Here is a 24,163-nt window from a genome sequence, read left to right as displayed (position 1 = left end):
AGTCATTAGGGCCACCTGGGACCTTGTTCCTAGGTGGGCTTAGCAGCTAGAGCAAAAGCTGTTTTCTATTTTCACCAGCGCCCACTTCCCCCAGCTCTTCACAGAGGCCTGCGTTAGCTGCCGTCTGTCATAAAGATTGTGTTCTCCTACAGGAAGATGAAACGTTTCTAGTGTTCAAGTCGTTATCGAAAGTGGGAAAATGAAAGAGTAAGGGGCATGCATGCTTCTAAAAAGAAGGAAGAAAAGTTATGACCAACCCAGACAGCATATTAAAAAGCAGAGACGTTACTTTGCCAACAAAGGTCCATCTACTCAAAGCTGTGGTTTTTACAGCAGTCATGTATGGATGTGAATTGGACTATAAAAAAGCTGATTGTAGAAGAATTGATGCTTTTGAACTGTGGTGTTGGAGGAGACTCTTGAGAGTCCCTTGGTCTGCAAGGAGATCCAACCAGTATATTGGTGTTTTTTTTCTTTTTCCAACCAATATATTCTAAAGGAGGTCAGTCCTTAATATTTATTGGAAGGACTAATGCTGAAGCTGAAACTCCAATACTTTGGCCACCTGATGAGAAGAGCTGACTCTTTGGAAAAGACCCTGATTCTGGGAAAGATTGAAGGCGGGAAGAGAAGGGGATGACAGAAGATGAGCTGGTTGGATGGCATCACCGTCACGATGGACATGAGTTTGAGTGAACTCCGGGAATTGGTGATGGACAGGGAGGCCTGGCGTACTGCAGTCCATGGAGTCACAAAGAGTCGGACACGACTGAGTGACTGAACTGAGCTGGACTGAACTGATGCTTCTAGAAAAGGTTGGAGAGAGCGTTGTAGAAATGAAGACTGTTGCTGCGTTTAATTTCAAAGAGTATCTGTTAGAAGAAGACCACTAAGGACACTGCTAGCAAAGTCGGCTCACTCTCCTGGCCTGATGTTACCTGCTTGGGCTCTGCTGGCATTTAGCTTGAGAATCCCTGGGACAGAGACCATGAGGTCACATCACACTTGGCTTTCAACAGTCTGGATTCTGAGCTTCAAAGAGGAGTGAGAGGAGGAACTTGTGACTGGGATTAGGAGATAAGGAAGTGTGTTGAGGTGTGGTGAGATGTCCTGAGCCTAAGGCAATGGGAGGGAAAACCAGAGTGAGAGAGGGGAGCTGGGTGCAGGAAAACACCCTAGACACTTCGGGAGTGGGGAGCGGCTCCTTACGTGGGGGGTCAGAGAGAAGACTCACAGATGACTTCAGGGTGATAGATCCTGGGTTGCTGTGGGCCTGGGGGTACTTTGACAGAAGTCAGGAGATCCTCAAAGGGGGAGCCTGATGACTTCGGGTCCAGGAAGGGTGAATTTGAGGTTATAAGGATGATGCTGGTGGCACACTGGTTATGCACATCAACTTGAAGCGCTCCGGTCCATGTGGAACTTGTTCTTACTGTGCTTAATCTCCCAGTGCCTTAGTTTCTTTTTAAAAATTATTCCTTCTCTACTTTTATTTTGGACTTCCCTGGTGGCTCAGATGGTAAAGCGTATGTATGTCTACAATGCAGGAGACCCGGGTTCGATCCCTGGGTTGGGAAGATTCCCTGGAGAAGGAAATGGCAACCCACTCCAGTACTATTTCCTGGAAAATCCCATGGACAGAGGAGCCTGGTAAGCTACAGTCCATGGGGTCGCAAAGAGTGGGACGCAACTGAGCGACTTCACTTTACTTTTATTTGTATTTATTTTTAATTAAAATATAGTTGACTTACAATATTACATCCGTTTTAGATAAAGAACTCAGTGATTTGATATTTTTATGAATTAGTGATGATTTCTTGAAAAATAAGATTATTGATAGTCTCCTTCTTACAGGATCATTGTGAGGATTAAAAAGAACATAATTTTTTTAAAAAGAACATAATTAAAAGCCTACAACTGACTCCTGGGACAGAGGAGGTGCTCTATAAATCTGAGTCATTTCCACTATTGCCTGTGAGGACAAGGTGGGTGAACCAACTGAATAGAGGTGATTTTCCAGGGCAGGGAACCAACCTTGTGCCTTGGAAAAGAGCCAATCAGGGTAGAAGAAACAGTGAGGAGCCGGGAGGGAACAGCTGGGAAGCAAGGGGAGAGCATCTTCAGTGCAGGGCAGATGGTAATCCCGCTGCAGAGGACCAGGGTGAATTTGCCCCCAGAGAACTCTTGGCAATGCCTAGAGACATTTCTAGTTGTCACTGCTGGGCCTGGGGGTGCTATTGCATCTATTGGGTAGAGGCCAGGGATGGTCCCAACACCCTACAATGCATAGGACGGCCTCCCACAACGAAGAATCATCAAAGTCCAAGGTCAATAGTGCAGAGAGTAGGAAAACCTTCTCCAGAGCCAACAGCTTCCAGGTTTGACTCATGGTTCCAACAACAACAGCTATGGGACCTCGGCAAGTTCCTTAACCACTGTGTGCCTCAGTTTTCTTATCTGGAAAATGGAGATGAAAATAACATCTCCTTGAATGAGTCAAGATATACGGAGGGCTTAGAATAGAGGCTCACTGAACATTAGCTGTGATCAGAAATCAGGGAAAGGGAGGGCATAGCAGAATGCATTTGATCTTGGAGTTTGGCTTTTAGGAATGACCTCAGTGTGAGTTCACTAAGGTGGAAAGGGGAGTGGCAGCTGGATGCAGAGGGTGGTGGAGATGGGTACGTGGGAACTGGGGCTGTAGGCACATACTGTAGCAATGGGAAAGAGTGGAGGCAGGGCTAGTTATGGCTGCCAGCCCTAGTGAAGGGGATTGTTTTACCTTCAGTTACTTGTTTATGCCAACTAAAATTTTGGTTAATGTCCAAACCATGGTATAACAAAAATGGAAATTTTCAAAACAAAATTACCTGTAGCCTCACCACCTTAACAAATGAGCAATGTTCCATCTTCCCTCCAGTCTTGTCATGTCTATGGTGCTTTAGTCATAACACAGATTCTCTTTTCTATTGTTTTATGTCTGGTGAAATGGTCCCATAAGCATTTTCCATAATGTTACATCATTGTTACATTTATCATTTTTTTCCAAAAATGAAGATAAACCTCATTGTTTTTTCATAGTTGTAAAAATGCTTTGTACTCTTTTTTTTTTTTAATATACAGATAGTACAAAAACGTCTGAAGAGAATGTAAACCCCCCCCATTTCCCATCCCACCCTTCAGAGATAGCCAGCTTAGTGCTTTTGCTGAACATCCTTCCAAATAAATCTCCATACACTTATCTATGTGTTGATTTGTTAACTCTTTTACATAAAGTTCCGTAAGCATTACTTAACTGTCATTCATTTTCAGCCTTGAAGCAAAGGTTTTCTTATTGTTGGAGTCAGGGTTGTTTTTTCGGGAAGTGAGGAGGGGGCTGTGGATGGATATGCAGAAGAAGAAAGAAAGCCAGGAAGCTGCTAGAAAAAGGAAATACTGCGGGTGTGCAGAGTATTTGTTTCCTGAGGCTGCTATAACTAAGTGCCAGAGGCTGGGCAGCTTACACAACAGAAGTTTATTCTCTCCTGGTTCTGAAGCCAGGAAGTCTGCAATCAAGGTGTCAGCAGGGCCATGCTCCCTCTCAATCATCTAGCTGAGGATCCATTCCTGTGTCTTCCTCATTTCTCGTGGTTGCCAGCAATCCTTGACATTCCTTGCCATGTTGGCAGCAATCCTTGACATTCCTTGATGTGTCGACTCATCGCTCTAATCTTTGGTTCTATCGTCACATGGCGTTCTCCTCTTCCTCTCTCTGTCTGCATCTAGATTGACCTTCTCTTATAAAGATCTAGGCATTGGGTTAGGCACTCTACTCCAGTATGACCGCACCTTAACTTGATTAAATCTGCTAAGACCTGTTTCCAAATCAGGTCACACAGCCAGACAGGGCTCAGGACTTCGATGTATCTTTTGGGGGCTTATAGTTCAACCCATCACATGTGGGATCCTCAGGGTGATGGAGAAGAAGGATGGAGCAAGGGTGGAGTCACAAGAACTTCTCTGAAATGAAAAGGAGAAGAGACTGAGATAAAGAGACCGATATTCTGATGCTTAGAAGGGAGACGAGGAAGTCTCCTTCCTCCAGCAACTCATGTCTATGTTTTATTAATCTCCTAGTAGTTTACAAAGAGAGCCCCGAGACTCAGAGAGAGCCTGGTTGTGTGTAAGCGCCGCCGGGCTTCCCCCTGCCGCCGTCGCGCCATGTGGCTGGCGGCTGCCATGTGGGCCCCGCCAACCCCACTGCGGCCTCCTGCTGTCCGCTCCTCGCCAGATTGCTGGTCGGCCACCACCTCGTTTCTCTTCCGCCTGGACTAATTTCTTGCAGTCCTCGGGCTGGCGGGAAGCATCGCGAATTCCTAAAGCCCTTCCATATGGCCCAGTCAAGGCTCTGCATCTGCCTAGCACACACGTCTCCTCTGTTCTGCCCTTGCTGCGCAGTACTGGTCCATAGCCTTCAGGAGCGTGCATTCCCCTTTGCTTTTCCTCAGGACTCCTGTTATGGCTGGTGTGCTCAGTTCTCTTGGTTTCCTTCCCATAGATTTGGTACCTGAGGTGGTATTTTCAGAGGTGGAGGGGGATGGGGAAGGAGTGTGAGAAATGGGAGAAGTTCGGAGGACACCTGAAGTTTCTGCTGGTGGGTACAGATATCAAAAGCCCAGAGCCTTCCCAGCCATGGCTGGAGTCATGTCTGGCTTTGATGGGTCAACATGTGACCAAAGTTAGCAACACTGTTCCTTAGTCAGCCTGGGTCTTTCAGAAAAGTGACTGACAAAATAGCAGTCAGGTGGCTGAGAATAACGAGGCTTCTGCATATTAACTTAGGCCCCAGGTAAAGCCCAGTCAAAATCTTTTCTGGCCACTGCAGGCTTCTGCATATTGAGGGAATTATTAAGCTTCTCCAGTGATGAAAAGTGACTCAGCCTTTGGCCCCCCACTTCTTGACACTGCCTGGAGCACCTGGTAATCTCCCAGCAATGCATCACCTGTCCCGTCTCTACCATTTAATTGTATGTTGTCCTTGATTTACTCTCTAGCATCGAATGCCGCTTCTGAGAAAAGACCTGGGGTCAGAAACCCATATAACATAGCTCATTTTAAGTCTAAGGAATAAGAAAACCCAGGTACAGCCTCTAGCCAGGATGTGCCAGCTTGTGTGGGACTGAAGGAGGCCTTCTTGCTCAGGCATGAAAGACACAGGACATGTGCCCAGAGGGCCTGTGGAAGTAGAAGAGCGGGAAGGGGTTCACGAGAGTCGTTGGGAATGTTCACCCAACCATATCTCTTGCCACCACCTCATTAGACTTTATACCCCTGCCATGTAACCAATTACAGACTTTGCCACTTCCTCCCAATACCAGTCAGAGCAATAGTGAGGGCAAGCACCAGACCCAATTTAAACCAGTGTAGGCAAAATAGAATACTTAACAGCTCAAGTGGGAAGATCCCCTCATAGCTCAGTTGGTACAGAATGTGCTTGCAATGCAGGAGACTCGGGTTCGATCCCTGGGTCAGGAAGATCCCCTGGAGAAGAAAATGGCAACCCACTCCAGTATTCTTGCCTAGAGAATCCTATGGATAGAGGAGCCTGGAAGGCTACATGAGGTCACAAGAGTTGGACATGACTTAGTGACTAGACCACCACCAATAGCACGGGTAACTCAGAAGATAAGGGTGGCTCCAGTGTCAGGCTCAGGAGGATTCAGGGGCTCAGTGAGGCAGACAGGCTTGGTCTCCCTGTTACAGGTGGGGTCCTTTCATGGAGCAGGAAAACGCTGTCTGTCAGCCCAGGTGATGTCACTCAAGCTTAGCTGGCCACTCCAGGAGGATTGTGACAACCCTTTTGACATCAGCAATGTAATCCTTAGACCAGTTACTGCCGAGAGGAAGCCAGTTCTCTGATTGGAGAGAATTTTATTATGGAGTCTATTTCCCCCCAAAAGAGAAGGATACTGAGCAAATAAAACCGATCACAGACCACTATCTTCTCACTTTAGGGATCCCTGAATTCAGTTGCAGGTGCTGTTCCCTCCACCTGGAAACCCTTAAAATCCTGTCCATGTGACAAACCCCTACCTTCCTTTCTTGACCCGAGCCCTCCGGCACACACACATCCACACCCTCCCCAGGGAGAGTTGGACCACCTTAATGTTTTGTATTTGCCTCTGTTGTTTCACTCACTCACTTTTTCATTTGTTCTTTTAGCAAATCCTTATCCTTTAGCATTGCACCCACCTCCTCTCGGACTGTAAGTCTTGTGAAAGCAGGAATGATGTCCCAGTCATCCTAGGATTTCCAGCCTCTACAGTGGTGCTTGGCCCACTGTCAGGTCCTGAAACTGCTGACTACATCCTTGGATGGTGGGGTGACATGCAGGATGTGGCTATTCCCTGACTGGACAGAGAACCTTGGGTGCTGGGTGTGGAGGGAGGAACTGCATGCTGGTGTCTCTAATTTTTCACCTTCCATGCAAATCCCAGGCTGTGTGGAAGACAGTGTGCATTCTGTGCAGCAGACAATGGCAGAATTTGAACTGTGACACATGCTTATTTGCTCTGATATAGTACTCATGGAGAATGTTTATTTCTCACATATTGTGTCTGAAGATCTTAAGCAGTCATGGGGTCCAACATGCATGTCCTAGGGTTAAAAATTTCTTGGTGATGCTAACGTACCTCCAGGAACACAGGACTCATTGTAAGGCAGTCGACTGGCTATTAGGGTCCACGTGTTAATTTCCTGGCTACTTTGGCCATCAATCCTATTTCTCTTCTCTAGGACCACAATGAAAGAGACCGTTTGTTCCTTTTTCTACTTTGCATTCACTCATTCTTTCATAATAGTAGTCTTAGTCACTCAGTTGTGTCCGACTGTTTGCAACCCTGTTGACTGTATTTGCCAGGCTCCTCGGTCCACTGAATTGTCCAGGCAAGAACACTGAAGTGGGTTGCCTTGCCCTCCTGCAGGGGATCTTCCCAACCCAGGGATCCAAGCCAGGTCTTCCTCACTGTGGGATTCTTTACCGCTCCGCCACCTGGGAGGCCCTCCTCCTTTCATGTGTTCGAGCGTTCATTAACTTCATCATTCGTTTAAAACTACTGGTAAGGACCTGGGCAGGTCCCCTGTTCTCATTGAGCTGACATCTTTAGAGGGGAGAGACAGACAATAAACAACTAAATATGTAAACCGGAGAAATACAGTTGTCGTAAGAGCTGTGAGGAAAATAGGGCAATATGAGCATTGAAGAAAATTTCAGTAGAGCTAACAGGAAAGGTGTCCTTCAGGAAATGAATTTAAGCCAATAAGTGACAAGAATGAGGCAGCCACACACCATTTGGGAAAAGAGCCTCCAGGAAAAGAAATTAAAGGGAGGAGCAGTTGTCAGTGTGGTTTTGGTGAAGGTGCTGCTGCTGCTAAGTCACTTCAGTCATGTCCGACTCTTTATGACCATGTGGACCATAGCCCTCCAGGCCCCTCTGCTCATGGGATTCTCCAGGCAAGAATACTGGAGTGGGTTGCCGTGCCCTCCTCCAGGGCATCTTCCTGACCCAGGGATCAAACCCACCACTCTTACACCTCCTAAATTGGCAGGCAGATTCTTTATCACTTGCGCCAGCTGGGACGCCCTTGGTGGAGGTGAGGGAGGAGTAAAGTAGAAATGAGATGAAGAGGCAGGCAGGGGCTTCGCAGCCGAGGTAAGGAGGTGAGCATTTGTCATCAGAAAGACGGAAGCCTTCTGAGGGTTTTGAGCATGGAGCTGATGTATAATTTTAAAAGAGCACTTGGAATATGGAAGCTTGAGGTAGATTCTCAAATCCTGGAAGACAAAGTGGAGGTTGCTACTACTTTATTTCAAAGAGTAAGAGAGATGTGGTTTAGAGGTGAGTTCTAGGTGCTCTAGAGAGACAGCACCGTAATATCCGGGACTAGAGTTGGAGCATCCTGAGACAAGGCATCAGAATGTGGCCATTGGAAGACTTTTACTTCCTCCCAGAGCAGAGTGGAGACCCCAGAGTGAGGCACCGAGTATGCCAGCACCGTCGTGTGGGAAGGAAACTACACTGCTGGGAAGAGGGCGTGTCGCGCTGTCGGAACTGCGGCCCCAAGGGACCCTCGGAGCTTCAAAGCAGAGAGCAAAATCAAAAGGGAAAGACTCGGGGAATGGAGAATGTGTTCATATATTTTGTTAAGATTCACAGTCATAAATAAAAAGACAACCGACTAGTAAAAACATTACCGCACATGACAGATGAAGGCACCGTCAGAGCTCATGTCAATGAGGAAACAGGGAGACCCCGTTATTTTTTCCAGTGAGGAAAGATGTGAGAAGACTTCTACAGTAAAGAAAGTACATATGGTTATTAAAAGTATTCAATCTTACTAAAATCATAAAAATGCAAACTGAAACAGAAATGGGGTGCAGGGTATATTTGATAATGGTTTATCAAATTGAAAAATGTATTTTGTAAAAACTGCTGAACTGGTGAGGCTGCAGTGAGACAGACACTGGCATATGCCCTGGTGTTGGGAACATTTAAAAAGGGGTGGTTTTCTGAGCACCTTTAAAAAAGTTCATACCCTTTCACCCAACAGTTCCATTTAGACATTATCTTAAAGAAATAATTTTAAATGAGGTCAATTTGTGTGCAAAGATGTGCATGTGTGAAATATTGGAAAGATGCTACTTGATAATAATAGGTGATTGGTTGGCTTAATAGTATATCCATTCAGTGCACTATCAGGAAGCCATTATAAATGATACTTCTGAAGATATTTTGATAGGGAAAATATAATATGTGAAAAACAGAGAAATCATAATTAATAGAAAACATAAAATCAATTATGAGTATGAATGCATATTATATACATAAAATAGATTATTGAGTCATAATGTACACATAAGAAAACACAAATAATATGTGCTTATTATTCTAAAGTTTATTAGAATTTTCTCTGTGTTGAGAATTGCAGGTAATTTTGTTTCTGTTCTCCAAGGGTGGTTTGGGTTTTTTTTTGTTTTTTTATTTGCACAATGAGCATATATTATTTTTAAAATCAGATAAAAGTAGAAAGTGTTTATAAGTCAGTGCTCCCTTTGGTCATCAGATCCCTGTTAGAGACACCACGTCACCCCTCCTTCCATGTCTATTGCTGTGAGATACTGCAGAGTGCAGGGCAAAGGATGGGGTGGCAGGAGGAAATGAGGGACGTGGTACAGCCTCCTCCTGAGCCGTGGTGTTGCCGGGTGACCTGGGACACGTCACTGCCTGGCTATAGGGCTCCGTTTCCCCGTCTGTAACATGCATTGGTGGAACTTGTTCATCTCTAAGAATGCAGCAGGGGTGTAGGCATAGCAGCTCCAAGGTTCTAGCCAACCCCAACCCTAACCACAGTCACATCACTGACTGTTTCTGTGAGTAAATGCCACCCACACTCAGATGTCACCGTCCACATGGCCACCTTCAGGATCAGTTACAGCTTAGCCAGGGACACCCTTGCCCTTTTCTTTGGGAATGGGATGTGATGTTTATGTACATGATTCATTCCTTCAACATGTTCTTGTAATGACCCTGATCCTGGGGGCAGGCACCATAAGGCCCAAGCTCAGAGCAATTCAAAAAGTGTCTTTCCTGGGGGCAAGTCTTTTCCCTTTGAGAGTTATTTTAATTTATATTTGAATTATTTTAAAGAACTACAGTGTATTTGAAGCTAAGTGTCTGTGTGTGGATGAGTCAGAGGGATCACACCATTTTAAGTGTAAACCACCTACCTACTGTGAGTCTTGATTTTCTCTGGACTTAGAAGTGAGGAATCCAGGAGCAGGTGGATCCTTGGCAGTGTGAATGAAACACTGTGAATCTACCTGGATCCTTGTGACAGAGGGTAGAGCATGTGGACTTGGTGTCAAATGACCTGTGTTCAAACGTGGCTCTCCTGCTTTCCAGCTTTGTGATTTGGGGAAGTTCACACCATCTCTGACTTGCAATGTGTTCCCATCTATAAATTGGAGAAATAGTGCTGACCTTACTCTGGTCTGCTTGTGAGCTTCAGTCAGGATCTTATCTCCAGAGGGACCTGGCAGAGCCTGGCATGTTCTCAAGCCATGGCATCACTACTCTTGCTGCTTTCCAGAGGTTGCCACTTGAAAGGGACAAGAAGCGTTGAAGACGCACTAGAAGGAAACTGCACTGCACCATCATTGTGATCCAGGGCCATGAGGCTGTACAGCTCCGGCCCTGCCATTTACCTGCAGTGTGTCTTTATGAGCAAGTGACCTGGTCTTCCTGAGCCTCTGGTGCTCGTCTGTGAGATGGAATTGAGAGCAGCAGCATCCACATCCCACGGCAATAGTGAGGACTGAGTAACTTGTGTATCCGCCATAGTGCCTAGTAAAACCACAGTATGTTCACTGAATTGTTTGATATGTTTTTTTTTTCCATTTGCCAATTAAATACTTGTTCAGTATAAAAAATCTAGAAAACAACCTTAAAAAGAAATAAAGTGTGAGTTGTTTTCAGTCCTTTTACTTTGCAGTTGCTGTGTGTTTGCATCTGGTCTTCCACATCCCCACCCCCCCACCCTGTCCCCATTCTGAACGGAGGTGCCATCCCCAGCAGGCTTTGGCTTGGTGTCCTGATTGTCCCGTCAGCCCATCAAGTATGTAACACTGCTGTTGGTCCCTCTCTTGGCAGATCCTTCAAGCCGGACTTCATCCTTGTCCGCCAGCACGCCTACAGCATGGCCCTGGGCGAAGACTACCGCAGCCTGGTCATCGGCCTCCAGTATGGAGGGCTGCCTGCCGTCAACTCCCTCTACTCTGTCTACAATTTCTGCAGCAAGCCCTGGGTGGTAGGTGCAGGGCCAACCTGACTCAGAAGGAAGGGGGAAGCAGGGACTGGCCTCCTGGCCCTGAAATGGACCCATTCCCCAGCAGGGAGGCTCAGTAATGAAGGGAGTCTTTTATTTAAAGCAACCGAATAAACAACTTGGATCCCAAACCCCTTCCTGTAGTTATTACCTAACAGATGTTTTATAGCATGGGAGAAGGCAATGGCACCCCACTCCAGTACTCTTGCCTGGAAAATCCCATGGACGGAGGAGCCTGGTAGGCTGGAATCCATGGGGTTGCTAAGAGCCAGACGTGACTGAGCGACTTCACTTTCACTTTTCTCTTTCATGCATTGGAGAAGGAAATGGCAACCCACTCCAGTATTCTTGCCTGGAGAATGCCAGGGATGGCGGAGCCTGGTGGGCTACTGTCTGTGGGGTCGCACAGAGTCGGACACGACTGAAGTGACTTAGCAGCAGCAGCAGCAGCATGGTACAATGTTACGTTATAATATTGTCAGTGGTAAGAGGGGGACCCTACTGCTCTCACTCTTTGAGCATGGTGACAACAAGGTCTCTGCAGAACTGGCACTCAGGATTTATTGAATGCACGTATGCATTCATTTAGTAGGTATCGATAGTCTTTAACCATTGTTACTATGGCCTTGGTCTCCTTCTCGTTCTTCCCTGACTAAGCTTTTAGGCCTACAACATCCCCGGAAGGGTCCTCAGCGGTATTAGTTCACCATCCTTTTTTTCCCACATAGTCTTGGTGATGGTAGCAAGTACAATTCATTAGTACTAACTGCACTATGTTGAGCCCTTCATATGCATATTATATTTAATCTTAAAACCACCGTGATGAGTAGGTATTTCTAGTATCTCCATTGGACAGAAGAGGAAATTGAGACTTATGTCGCTAGTAGTAAATAGTGAAGCTGGACATTCTCCAAAACTCTTACTTGATTATGGAATTGCTCTCCTTCTCTGGACGTCAGTTTGCTTATCTGTAGAATGAAGGACCCTCCCTCATTTCTCATATTTCTGAGGTCCCTCAAGCCTATTAAACTGACAGCATGTTGCACCACAACGGCAGGCTGCAGCCCAAGAATCTTCCAGTCCTGGCATGATGTAGAGAGTTCCTGTTGTCTGTTCTTCCCATGTGAGCTCTCAGTATTGAGTTTACCCCAAAGTCAGTTTGGCACAAGACTTAGCTCCTCTTCCAGCCACTAGACATCCACATTAGGCCTTACGCTGCACCTGATTCCTTCTTTCTGATCAGAGTCTACCTTACTCTTCCCTGCTTTAGTTCACTGACAGCTCCCTTTGCCTGATGGGTGAATTCCCAGCTCTTTGTCCGCTGAGCATCTCTAGCACACAGCTGTCTCACTGCACACTGGAATGCCCTTCCTCCTTCTCTTATATAATCTGCTTCTGAAGTCATCCTTACCTCTCTTCCAGGTCCCACAAGCCCCTCACTTCCCTCCAGCAAGATGTTATTATCTCAGCCATCTGCCCACAGGCTGTCTTTCCTCCAGACCTGGTCTCATGTGTTCAGTGTGTTGCCCCTGAACACATATAGCTGTGTGTGCTGTCGAGCTCAGTGCTGGGCACAGAATGAGCTCCCAGGGCTGCTGAGCAAGGTGGATGACGGAGGAGACTGAGGACGAATGTCCAGTCCAGGACTCTGGCCTTTATCCTGTGGGCAGGGAGCAGCTACTGGAGCAGATAGGTGCTTGAGGCCTGGGATCTGGTGGGATATTTCTCCATACCAGGTAGCAGTGGGTGACCAATGTTCTGTCATATTCTATCCTAGTTCTCTCAGCTCATTAAGATCTTCCATTCCCTGGGTCCTGAGAAGTTCCCGCTTGTGGAGCAAACATTTTTCCCCAATCACAAGCCAATGGTGAGTACCTTTTTTCACTCTTACCATTTTTGTGGTATGGAATAAATAGAGATGTCCATGTACTCAGTCCGTTTGAATGGAGGAGGTGGGCATGGGGGCTGCTCCCTGACCACCTAGGCTGTAAGGAAGAGCTGTGACATCCTGTGGGAACACCTGGCTTTCCAGGGGAAGAGTCAGGTCTCCAGGTGAAATTTCAGGTGGTAGAGTAAATGACAAAGATACACAGCATTCCGTGGGACCCTGGGAATCTTCAGCAAATCGGGACAACTTGAGCTGGCAGTTGGAAACAAAGGTGAAAGATGTTTCTAAGGTAGAATGTTATTTCATGTGAGCCCTGTGCAGGACTTGGTTTCAACTCTTATTTTAATAAAAGCAGTGATATTTTTGTTTCCATTAATCATCAAAGGGCAGTTTGCTCGTGCATCCTCTCTGCACTCAAACTTTTGAATATACCCAAGGTTGTTGCTGGGAAGTGGTTGGAGTTTAGCTTGGAATATGTGGGATAGCCTCCCATTTGGAGGGTGGGAAAGGTGAACGTCTTTTTGGGTGTGAGGTGAGGGGCTCTCCATCCCGCGGCCAGAAGAAGTTAGATGGAAGAGTTCTGGGATGCTGGAAAGAGCCCGTGACATGCCTGCTGTCATGGTCAGTGGTCTTGTTAAACTTGTCAAAGGAATGCAGGGCCATGGCCCCATGCATGCCTTGCAAAGAACACAAGTCGTGGGGCACAAGATGGTTAATAGGGTTCCAACAGTCTGCTTTTAGTCCCAAGTTTAGGCAACTGAGCTTCCAAGTCCTATTTGGAGACACTGATAGGTGTCTCCAAGTGGGGGGACAGTCTAAGCAGGCAAAAATGTTTCTCATTGATTATCTTTCCCTTGTATCTGATCTAGTGAGGTGTCATACCAGCCAGGGTGTGCTGGTTGGAATAAGAAGGGGGCATGTTCCAACAAAGTGAGAAACAGTGAAGAAAATTCAGGATTTATCCTCAAACCAGCCTGAGTTTGAATCCCAGTTCTGCCTGCTTACTAGGCTTTGGATCTCTGTGAGTCTCAGCTTCCTTGGTAGAAAACCATGTATGACAGTGGAACCACTTCATTGGGTTGTTGAGATTTAACACGATCATGTGTACAGGGTACTGTGCTTGGTATACAATGCTGCTGCTGCTGCCAAGTCACTTAAGTCGTGTCCAACTCTGTTCAACCCCCATAGATGGCAGCCCACCAGGCTCCCCTGTCCCTGGGATTCTCCAGGCAAGAACACTGGAGTGGGTTGCCATTTCCTTCTCCAATGCATGAAAGTGAAAAGTGAAAGTGAAGTCGCTCATTCATGTCTGACTCCTAGAGACCCTATGGACTCTAGCCTACCAGGCTCCTCCGTCCATGGGATTTTTCCAGGCAAGAGTACTGGAGTGGGGTGCCATTGCCTTCTCAGTGGCATACAATAGGTGCTCAAAATAGAGTAGTTTTAAAATTGGGGCAAAGCCATACCTTGAAACATTGTCAACAGTGGGATAATATTTGGGTGAAGGGTTTGCCGCCAACCCAGCCCATTGAGGGTGACAGGCCCAGCTGTAAGTTCTGAGTGGGGCCGGGGCGGTAGGGGGGAGGGTGTTGCACGGCTGTAGTGAGTTCCTGGCATTCCCAACTAGGCCAAGTCATACTTGAAATTCCAGGCAGGCATTTGGCATCAAGGACTGCTGTTTGAGCCTCCCTCTCCGACTTCCACTAGGTTGAGATTCTAAGAAAGAAAATAGGCAAGGCTAAGTCAGGGCTCCAGTCTGGGAATACCCGAACCACTATCAGGTAATTAGATGTTGATCCAGATTCCGTAGAACTGGGACGAACCCTGGTCGTAGAATTGGGGAGGAAGGTCAGGGCTGGATTAGCCGCCGCAGGAAGTCTAGGATGCCTCTCCTGAAAATGCTCCCGCCTGGGGAAAGGGCTGGGGCAGGTGGGTCCATACTGTGGAACTGAATGGAGGGTAGGGACTATTCACAGGCCAGGGGCCAAAGCAGGCAGGACCTGACTTCTGAGAGCCTCTGTGGTCGCCATAACCCCCAACGGCGGTCAGGACACAAAGAAGCAAGAGACTGCAGGTATGTGATAGAAATAAAACCACTTTACTGTTTAGAATAAAGGACACACTATAAAAAGTGAACATTATGCAACATTACAAGACAATATACATTCTCGGAATATAAAATTCATAAATAACATGGAGGAAAACTGTAAACAGTGCTACAAAATTTAGCAACAAATACATTCCTTCCAGACAGGGTTTTCTCTAGTTGATTTCTCTCCATCACTTCTGGCTCTCAGGACAGCAGACCGGCTAAGGAGGAAGGAGGGTGGTGCCTGGGAGAATTTATGAAGCCCCTCCCCTCGGACCGTGAGCCCTTCTCGTGCCTCCCAGGAGCCCGTTTGGAAGCTGTTTATATCCGTCTCCCCAGCACGCGCCCACTGTGTTTTGTTTTTGCTGACAGAATTTTTAAAGTGTTTTTCTTGTGTAAAACTATTTTAGTGATATTTTTACTTTCACAGCCAGGAGCCAAACGCTTGGATGTCATTTTTGGTTAACTCAATGTTGCTGGTCAGTGAACACATGATGAAGGACAGAGGCAGGAGAGGGTGTTGTCTCTTGGGGACCACAGTTTCTCTGAGACAGCTGTTCCAATAAGTCATTTTTTTTAATTGCTCAAGAACCTTCATTTTTTTGTATGAAAAATGGTGCTCATGGGCTGTAGCCTGATTGCCATTATGTGTCTGGGGCTGTGCAAGGGTAAAAAGCACAGGAGTCTCCCAGTGCTGGCCAGATGGAGCACTGGCCTGAGAGGCGAGAGCCTAGGTGTGGTGCCTCCTGCATAGGGAGGCAGAAGAAATGGCTAGAGGAGGCCAAGACATCTCAGAATCACAGGTCCCATGGCCCTGGATTTTTAGGTGAAATCATGGCTTCTCAATGGGTTGGACAAATGGACTAGAGGGAAAAAGGAATGGGAATGACTAGCAGAGCGCCCAGGGCCAGTTGATAACAGGGCAAGGATGTGAATGTACTTGCTATTTTTTCTCTTCTCCTTCGTAGTCCAGGAAGCACTAGGATGCCAACGGGGAAGAGTCTAGAGGACTCTCCAGTGCTCGTTGCTTCTAGTTCCCCCATTTACCAATCTAGCTGCCTGCACAGTAGAAGTCTTTACCCTCCATTCCACTGTAGAATTTGATTCAGAAAAATGGTGGCATGTGGGTTTTGTTTTCTTCTTTTCTCTTAAACACAGTGTACACATATTACAGCCTACACATGACATAAGATTTAGCAAAATAAAACGTTCATGAAATGAATGAAATACGGAAGTGTCTCAGCTACATAAATGACTTTAAATTATACAGTAAGTGAACAGGTGAAATAAACAAAGCTATAGCTTATAGAAAGCTCAAAAACCGCCCTCTGACATCACTTTGCAAAGGACCCTTCTTTGCTCAGGACCTGCTGTTCTCCTCGCCAGGGCCTGGCAGATGGGACTGTGGTTCCACCAACTTTTCAGAGGGAAACTTCAGGTGATTCGGGCTCAGGCCTCACCTCAAGTCTCTCTTTGTGTGAGTGGAGGTGACCCCACCAGGGACCAAGAATAGCCAGATGCCTCATGGAGTCACACTGATGTCCAGTTGTGGGAGGGCACCTGTGCAGATCGGGTTAGGGCTTCCACCTTGTAGGACTTTGAAGTTCAAATTAAGAAAATCTTAAAACACCTAGTCTGGGGCTTACCCCTTAAAAACCACTGGCCTGCTGAACTCAGCTCCTTCTGCTTATGCTGCCCCACTGAGAGCAAAGTCTCCTGTTTCCTGCATGCCAAATGTCCCCACCACAAGGTGAAAGGTACTAGGTAATGAGACCAGTCTGGAGGAAATCAGATGCCTTGACTGCCTTCTCGCTCTGAGGTTCTGCCAAACACCTTGCCTGGGCATTTGTGTTTGTGAGCGAGACATTACATTGTGTTGTCTGCTGCTTTTTTTCCTCCCGTTTAAATTGGCAGCTCTGTTTCCTAAAGTGGAATGAACTGAAGATACAAATACTGATAGAGTACAAATACCCATAATCTGAAAAAAAGAGACAGAGCCATCATGTTAAATGTAACCATCCTACCATCCTCAATTCTGTAAAATATACATTATCACCTACTCTTGGCATCTCACTTTCAACACTAAAACTTAAAATAATTTTATTTAATCAGAGAATTTATATTATAGTTTTATTTCAAAAAACACAACAAAAACCCTACAGCTGTTTGCAAAGTCAGGTTTTCCCAGTGACCACCACTTTTAATTCTATGAGGTGAGGGCCTTAGGATGTGTCATTCACTCGCCAGTAAGCTACAGGAAAAGGAGCAAGTTGTCCCCAAACCCAGAAAATGTGGCCATCTAACCAAGGCAGATACTGCAGCTTTCCTTCCTGTGCCCAGGCCCAGACCCACACTAACTCGCATTTTCCATCTGAGCCAGCCAGTAAAGGCAGTTAAATGAAGGCCCCAAACATGAAGCAGGAGAAAAGGAGGACAGAGGTCAGATGACCCCAATTAGAGGGATGCTGAGGGTGCTCAGAAATTCAAATTTTAATTAAAATGAAAAAAAAAAAGATCAACTTGGAATGTCATGATTTTCTTCAAACAAGCAACAACAACAAAATAGAAGAGATTAAGCTATTGGCATATTTAACAGCATTGAACAGAATTCTGTGTCCTGTAAAAAAAAAAAAAAATTAGCTTATGTCCCCATGTGGGTATATGTAAATGTGTATGCAAACACACCCCCCTAGGTGAACTAAAATGCTAGTTTGGAAATAATATCCTCTACCCAAATCTACTTGTTCTATATCTGTGGATAGTGTACGGTGTTCGTATTTCTCCAATTTATATAAAGGCAAGCTCCTGGCCAGATCTACCAAAGACGTTTCCAGGAGGAAATCTTGTGGGCAGTGAGAAGAGGAAAGACATTCATCTTAGTCTCTCACCTGAGCTTTTGTCTAAGGCACATTGCCTCCTGACCTCAGGCAGATATTTAAGTCTTCATCAACTAAGAAAATTCTGTTATTCTGGCCTGGCTGCTTGCTCCAGACTCAGAAACATCTGGTCAACCCAAGCATCGGTGGGCTGGGGGAGCTGTGTGTGTGCTGCATCATCCAGACCCTCTTGCAGTTTCTTCCTTCCCTCCCTCAGTCTCATGTGCAGACACAGACAGACACAGTCTGGTAAGGACATGCAGTAGCATCTCCTCGGTGTATAACATCTTCTGCGTACCTTGAGTCTATCTGCTGGCTGCCCTTGACTGATTTGAAACAGTTGGCTTTTCAGCAGCTTCCTTGTCTGTGTCCTTTACGTACTGAGGAAGAGGGTAGAGAAGGGCAAAGGAAGGAGAGTCTGGGAGATGGTGAGATGGGGAAGAAGAAAGAAGGGTAGATATTACAATGCCCTAATCGGGTAGTTTTTCAATTTTTGTTTTCCTAAAAAAATATAGATTATATCATCACGAAGAAGAGGAGTACCCACTCCTCATTCTTTCTGGCATGACACCAAAAATTTCCAGGTGGAAATGGGTGATGTCAAACACCAAAAAGAAAGGGAGGGGTGGGGCCAGGAGGATGGTTCCAAATAAACTCCATATGACAGCATAGATTTTCCTCTAAGTGTTCGAAGTGCTAAATTTGCAAGAAAACAGGCACTAATTTCATTGTCATCATCTGAGAAGAGTTAGTGTCCAAGGGAAGCTCAGTGGGAAGGGAGGGAAGTGAGGTGGGGCCGGGTCTGATGCTCAGGGGTCTGTGGCATTGATGATGCTTTTGTCCGGGGGTGCCCATCCTCGGTACCAGCTACAGTAGCCACCCTTCTGCCGGATGCAAGCATAGTGTTTGGACTGGTAGCCAGGGTAGCCGAAATTGGAGAGCATGTCGGTCCAGAGACACTCGTTCTTGGAGGTTACAAAGCAAGGCAGGTAGTAGCAGGATTTGATCTGCAGTGAGATAAAAGCCAAAGGTTGGTGGGCTCTGCCAGGGTGGACTTAGGCCTGACGTGAGATCTCTGTGGTGGAGCCCAGCCACATCCCTCCCTTAGTGAGGACAATATAAATAACACTCGCCAATATTTATTGAGCACCTACTATGTACCAGACATTCTGCTAAGTGCTTCCATCTTATTCTTTAATTCTCATAACTGATTTATCTCCCTTTTACAAACAATAGAGCCTCAGAGAGGTTAAGTAACTTGCCCCAAGTCACACAGCCAGAAAGTGGTAGAATTAGATATTTGGGAGAGCTTTTCCTCTCAAGTGGTAACAGGCAAGCATGGGAGTTCTTAACAGTTGTAGGGAACTGAGAAATCAAAAAGATTAAAGCATAAAAATGTCGAGTCCAGCTGCCGTAGGCTGGAAATCAGACAGTGAGCTGTGTGACTGAGGCCTAGCTACTCTCTGGGCCTTTTGCGGATGTTTCCTCATCTGCAAAATAGGGATAATTAAAACTATACTAATAGTAATTACTGTTGTCACAATTTTGCAGAGTTGTCATGAGAATTAATTGAGAGACTGGCCCAACTGCCTCCTACAGCAGCAAGGCTGTGGGCCCTAACTCTGTGCTTGGGTCAAGAAGTTGGGCCAGGTTGAAGAGTGACCTTCTGAAGCAAGTGGTATCTGCAGTCCTGTACCAGTTAAGCCGCCTTGGGTGGGGGCCACCAGTGAGTCAGCTGCCTAAGCAAGACCACTTGGGACTTGGCAGGACTTGCCATTAAGGATCCTGTACCTTCTACAACCTTGAGTCACAGTGCGGAGCGGGGGGTCAAGAATGCTGAAGAACCCTCATGCCCCAGCAGCTGCCAAGTGGGCAGCACAAATTAGAGCAGAAAGGCATTCTTTCCTCTCCCTCTTTGCTTCTCAGCATAGGTGCAACATTGCTTGCCACCCCTGCTCAGACCTGCCCCTCTGCCCAGGCCTGAACCGCACACCCTTCTCAGCCCAAGGGCCCAGTGCCCAGTTCTGGAGGAGCTGGTGTTTCTAGGGCTGCCAGCCAGTAGCTCCCCCCGTCTGCTATCCCTGAGGCTTACCTTGCAGTTACAGCCCAGGTGATATCGATAGTTCAGCCCCTTGCGCTGGGAGAGGGTGAGCTGGTCCCACCTCTCTACAAAGTTACACAGTCCTGTGTACATCTTGCCATCATAGACTCGGCCTAGAGGAGGAAAGGGACAAGGGGAGAGTTATTTTGCCCAGAACCCAGGCAGAAGAGAAGGAATTCATGCCTACTGAGTAACCTCCTTAGGTCAGGAAATGTATGTACTACGTACTTTACTGTCCCATGATTTTATTTCATCTTCTCCAACACCTTTTAGGATGGATTGTATACCCATTTTCCAAATGCAGAAAATTAAGCTTGGAGAGGTTAAGCGATGTGTGGAAGGTCCACAAAGCCAGTGAGCACTGGAGCTCGGGTCAGAGACCAACTGTTCTCTTCTCACATCAATGGCTTTTTGGTCTTGCTTTTGTTTTTTTCCTTTTCTCCACTGATTGCCTAAAGGTGGACAGCTTTAGAAGACAGACCTAACAGGTTGACTGAGATGTGGAGAGCAATAGGTACTAGCAATTTCTTTTTACTTACTGTAAAGCTGAGAAATTGCAAAACTAGGAGATTTTCTCCACAGTCAGTGGTAGAATGGAGACTAAAACCCCGCCTCGTAAAGCAACTGTACTCCAATAAAAATTAATTTTATTTATTTATTTTTAATATAAATTTATTTATTTTAATTGGAGGTTAACTACTTTACAATAGTGTATTGGTTTTGCCATACATCAACATGAATCCGCCCCAGGTATACACGTGTTCCCCATCCTGAACCCCACTCCCTCCTCCCTCCCCATACCATCCCTCTGGGTCATCCCAGTGCACCAGCCCCAAGCAACCAGTACCATGTATCGAACTTGGACTGGCGATTCGTTTCATATATGATATTATATATGTTTCAATGCCATTCTCCCAAATCACCCCACCCTCTCCCTCTCCCTCTCCCACAGAGTCCAAAAGAGTAAAACCCAGCCTCACGTAGAAACTTTAAGCTCCGACCAATGGCCGAGTAAGATAGACTCAACTCTAGATAACTCCTTACAATTCAGCGGGCACATCACCAGGGACCTGAGAACACTGCTGGGTCTACAACTCGTTCATCTTCTGAACTGAGGAGCAGTGGACCTTGGCCAAACCCTGACCTAGATGCCGGAGTTGGCCATTACCTGTCAGCAGGTACTGGTACTTGTTGACCTCAAGCTTAAGGCCACAGAGACTTTCAGAAGCTTCTGTGTGGATGTACTGCACATGGGGCATCTTGGTGAATCCTCGGTACATCTGTGGGCAGAAGGAATGTCATGAGAGGAGGACCAGACCTCAGAACACATACCATCATTTGGGCTGTGGGATCGGATTTCCTTTATAGGCCACTGTGGCCAGTCACTGAACTACCTACCAAAGGGTCTTCACTCCAGAGGCAAAGACACCTGCTCCTCTCTCTTCTGAGCCACGGTTGGTGCCTTCCCCAAGAAACCTTCCCATCCAGCCAGTCACACCTCCCACTCCATGTTATAGGTGAGGAGCCCAAGGCCCAGACAGGTTACGTGGCTTGTCTAAGGGCACACGGTTGGTGTGTGGCAGAGACAGGAATGTAAGCAGGAGAACTTGTTCTTAACCATTATCCTATGCTGTCTCCCTGGCAGCCTCACAAGCTCATGGCTAAGGGCCTCTGATGCAGGCAGGTGCCATTTATAGCTATCTGCCTCCTTCATCAGCATGTGCTCAGAGCCACCAGTGTGCACATAATGGAGGCTGAAACCACTTGGCGATTCCAGGTCTAGTCCACGAGCGTTCTGCAGGCCCTGATCTGCTGAGACAACTGTTAACCTTGTGAGCTGGCAGGGGTGGGAGGGGGCACCGAGGTGCTGCCAAATCCCATTATCCCCCAGTTCTTAGCCCTGGATGGCTGGTGGTCTCTGGGATTATCCCAAGGGTTTCCAATAAGACAGTGTTTCTGCTTTAGTTCTGGTATGCGTTATTAATTTACTTAGAGTAATTAATAAAAGGCCAGACATCACCTCACTGGTGTATCATCTAAGTGTCTCCCATTCAATCTAATGGGCTGTTTTTTTTCTCCCTGTTTTCTTTTAAGTGGTGATTGCCTGGCGGGGGTAGGTGGTCCATGAGCCGCCCCCCGCCCCCCACCCCCCCAACCCCCCCCAAATCCCCCACACCCCCACCCCCCAACCCCCCCCACCCCGCCCCGCCATCGTAATGGGTTTGTTGGACTCACAGGGTTTGGGAGCTACTTCCTTTTTAAGGGGAGTACTGTTCTAATTGTGTACAACCATCAGTGCAGGTGCTTTTAATTTACCTGGCCTCCCTTTGCAACCCTCTTCTCCCTCGAGGCTCTCCAGCTAAACAAGGAAATGCAGCCAAGAGCAGGGGGTGGGGGAGACTTCTGTTTTCACTCAGTTTTCAGTTATGCCACGGGGGGCGGGGGCATGTCCCATCCTACCGCCCAGTTCCTCAGTGGTGGATGGTGCCTCTCTTGCTCTAATAAGAACCGTACCTAAGAGGGCTGCTATGTGCATGCCATCATGCGTGGCCCTGGGAGAACATCCCTTGCATTTACTCCCAGGCCCAGCAACTTCTTGTTTTGGTGTGGATTACCCTTGCCTTTTTGGCAAGTGTTCCAACTCAGTACTTGCTCTAGGTTTTACAGGACAGCCTACTGGAGCCTCAGTTTATTCCATGTTGGTGTGTTCCCTTTATCTCCTCTCTGGTTTATGAGTGAGAATCCAGCCCCTGCCCAGTAAGAACTCAACTTGTTGAAATCAGCTTAGCATCATTGCTACTTTTGAACTGAAGAACACCTTATTTTAACATGGTTTCTAGCACTTACACACAAAGTCAGAATCTTAATACATTATAAATGACTGAGTCTGACAAATACAGAGCTGCCTTTTAAGGTCAATTCTGAAAATAACAATACATTTGTAGTAAATGTATGGTAAAGTTAGGCAGATTTTTACTCATTTTGTTGTCTTTTTTTATATTAATCTAGCTTAATCTAAATATTGATCCTAAAGTATTATTATGTCTGTAGCCATAGAGACCTAGAATTGGTTTGAAAAATTTAGAAGGGTTATAATAGGTTTATAATGTCCTAAAATTAGAGAATCTCAGAATTGGAAACGTGGGTAATCTAGTCCAGCCAATGCAATGGAAGATTAATGGTAAACTCAGGTTCTATAGACAGACAGCCAGAGTCTATATCTTGTCTCTGCTATTTATTAGCTTCTTGGAAAGTTGTTTACTATCTTTGGGCCTCAATTTCTTCATCTCTAAAATGGGGCAAATCACCTTATGCAAAGAACTGACTCATTGAAAAAACTCTGATCCTAGGAAAGATTGAGGGCAAGAGGAGAAGGGGGTGACAGAGGATGAGATGATTGGATGGCATCACTGACTCAGTGGACATGAGTTTGAGCAAACTCCAGGAGATAGTGAAGGACAGGGAGGACTGGCACACTGCATCCCAGGGGGTTGCAAAGAGCTGAACATGACTTGGTGACTAAACAACAACCAACTGACTTTATAAGGTGTTTTTGAGAATTAAGTGCCTTAGAATAGCACCTGGCACACATTTAGTTAAAGTTAGCTTAAAACAAGTTTTACTGAAGTTTGTCATGAGCAGACAGAAGAATTTGGTCCCCTTCTTCCTACATGTCTTGCCCAGCTTCGTCTCTTGGTACAAATAGTTAAAGCTGGTTTCAGAAGTAGGCAGGTTGCTCCTTCCCCACTCCCCACTGGCTTTATTGAGGTATGACTGACAGATAAAAGATGTATCAAAAGGGTAAGGTATGCAAGGGTTATTTTGAAATATGTATATGATGTGATTACCACAAGGAAGCTAGTTAACACATCCATAACCTCACATAGTTACCTTTTTATGTATGAGAACGCTTAACATCTCTCTCAGCAACTTTCTGGCACGTCCTACAATGTTGTCGACTATAGTCCCAATGCTGTGCGTTAGATCTCCAGAACTCACACATACCTCAGTACTGAAAGTCTGTAACCTTTCACCAACATCTCCCATTTTCTGCATCTCCTAGATCCTGATAACCACCATTCCACTCGCTGTTTCAAAGAATTCTACTTTTTTTAGATTTCACAAATAAATGAGGCTGTGTAATACTTTTCTTTCCGTGTCTGGCTTATTATACTTAGCATTAATGTCCTCCAGGTTCACCTGTGTTGTCACAAATGACAAATTTCCCTTTTTTGAGGCTGAATAATATTCCATTATAATATTTCATTGCTATATATATACACACATATATGCATAACCACACACCACACTGGACTTTACAAGCCCCTCGGCCTCGCTTCATGATA

The 24,163-nt window shown here is 46.2% G+C and overlaps 2 protein-coding genes across 2 annotated transcripts in view; one reads left to right on the top strand and one right to left on the bottom strand.

Moving 5' to 3' along the window:
- Nucleotides 1-24,163, top strand: part of SYN3 (synapsin III) — a 492,973-nt gene that overhangs the window by 135,245 nt on the left and 333,565 nt on the right. The window contains exons 5-6 of the mRNA XM_061417235.1: nucleotides 10,689-10,845; nucleotides 12,641-12,730. Of these exons, the coding sequence (XP_061273219.1) occupies nucleotides 10,689-10,845; nucleotides 12,641-12,730 (247 nt within the window). The remainder of the gene's footprint in view (nucleotides 1-10,688; nucleotides 10,846-12,640; nucleotides 12,731-24,163) is intronic.
- Nucleotides 14,827-24,163, bottom strand: part of TIMP3 (TIMP metallopeptidase inhibitor 3) — a 60,259-nt gene continuing 50,922 nt past the window's right edge. The window contains exons 3-5 of the mRNA XM_061417238.1: nucleotides 20,986-21,097; nucleotides 19,809-19,930; nucleotides 14,827-18,723 (exon numbers count right to left, since the gene is read on the bottom strand). Of these exons, the coding sequence (XP_061273222.1) occupies nucleotides 18,526-18,723; nucleotides 19,809-19,930; nucleotides 20,986-21,097 (432 nt within the window). The 3' untranslated portion in view covers nucleotides 14,827-18,525. The remainder of the gene's footprint in view (nucleotides 18,724-19,808; nucleotides 19,931-20,985; nucleotides 21,098-24,163) is intronic.

The sequence above is a fragment of the Bos javanicus genome, chromosome 5 (genome assembly GCF_032452875.1).
Source record: "Bos javanicus breed banteng chromosome 5, ARS-OSU_banteng_1.0, whole genome shotgun sequence".
Lineage (NCBI taxonomy): Eukaryota > Metazoa > Chordata > Mammalia > Artiodactyla > Bovidae > Bos > Bos javanicus.
Note: the sequence above shows the minus strand (reverse complement) of the source record. Positions and strands in the feature narration are given on the sequence as shown.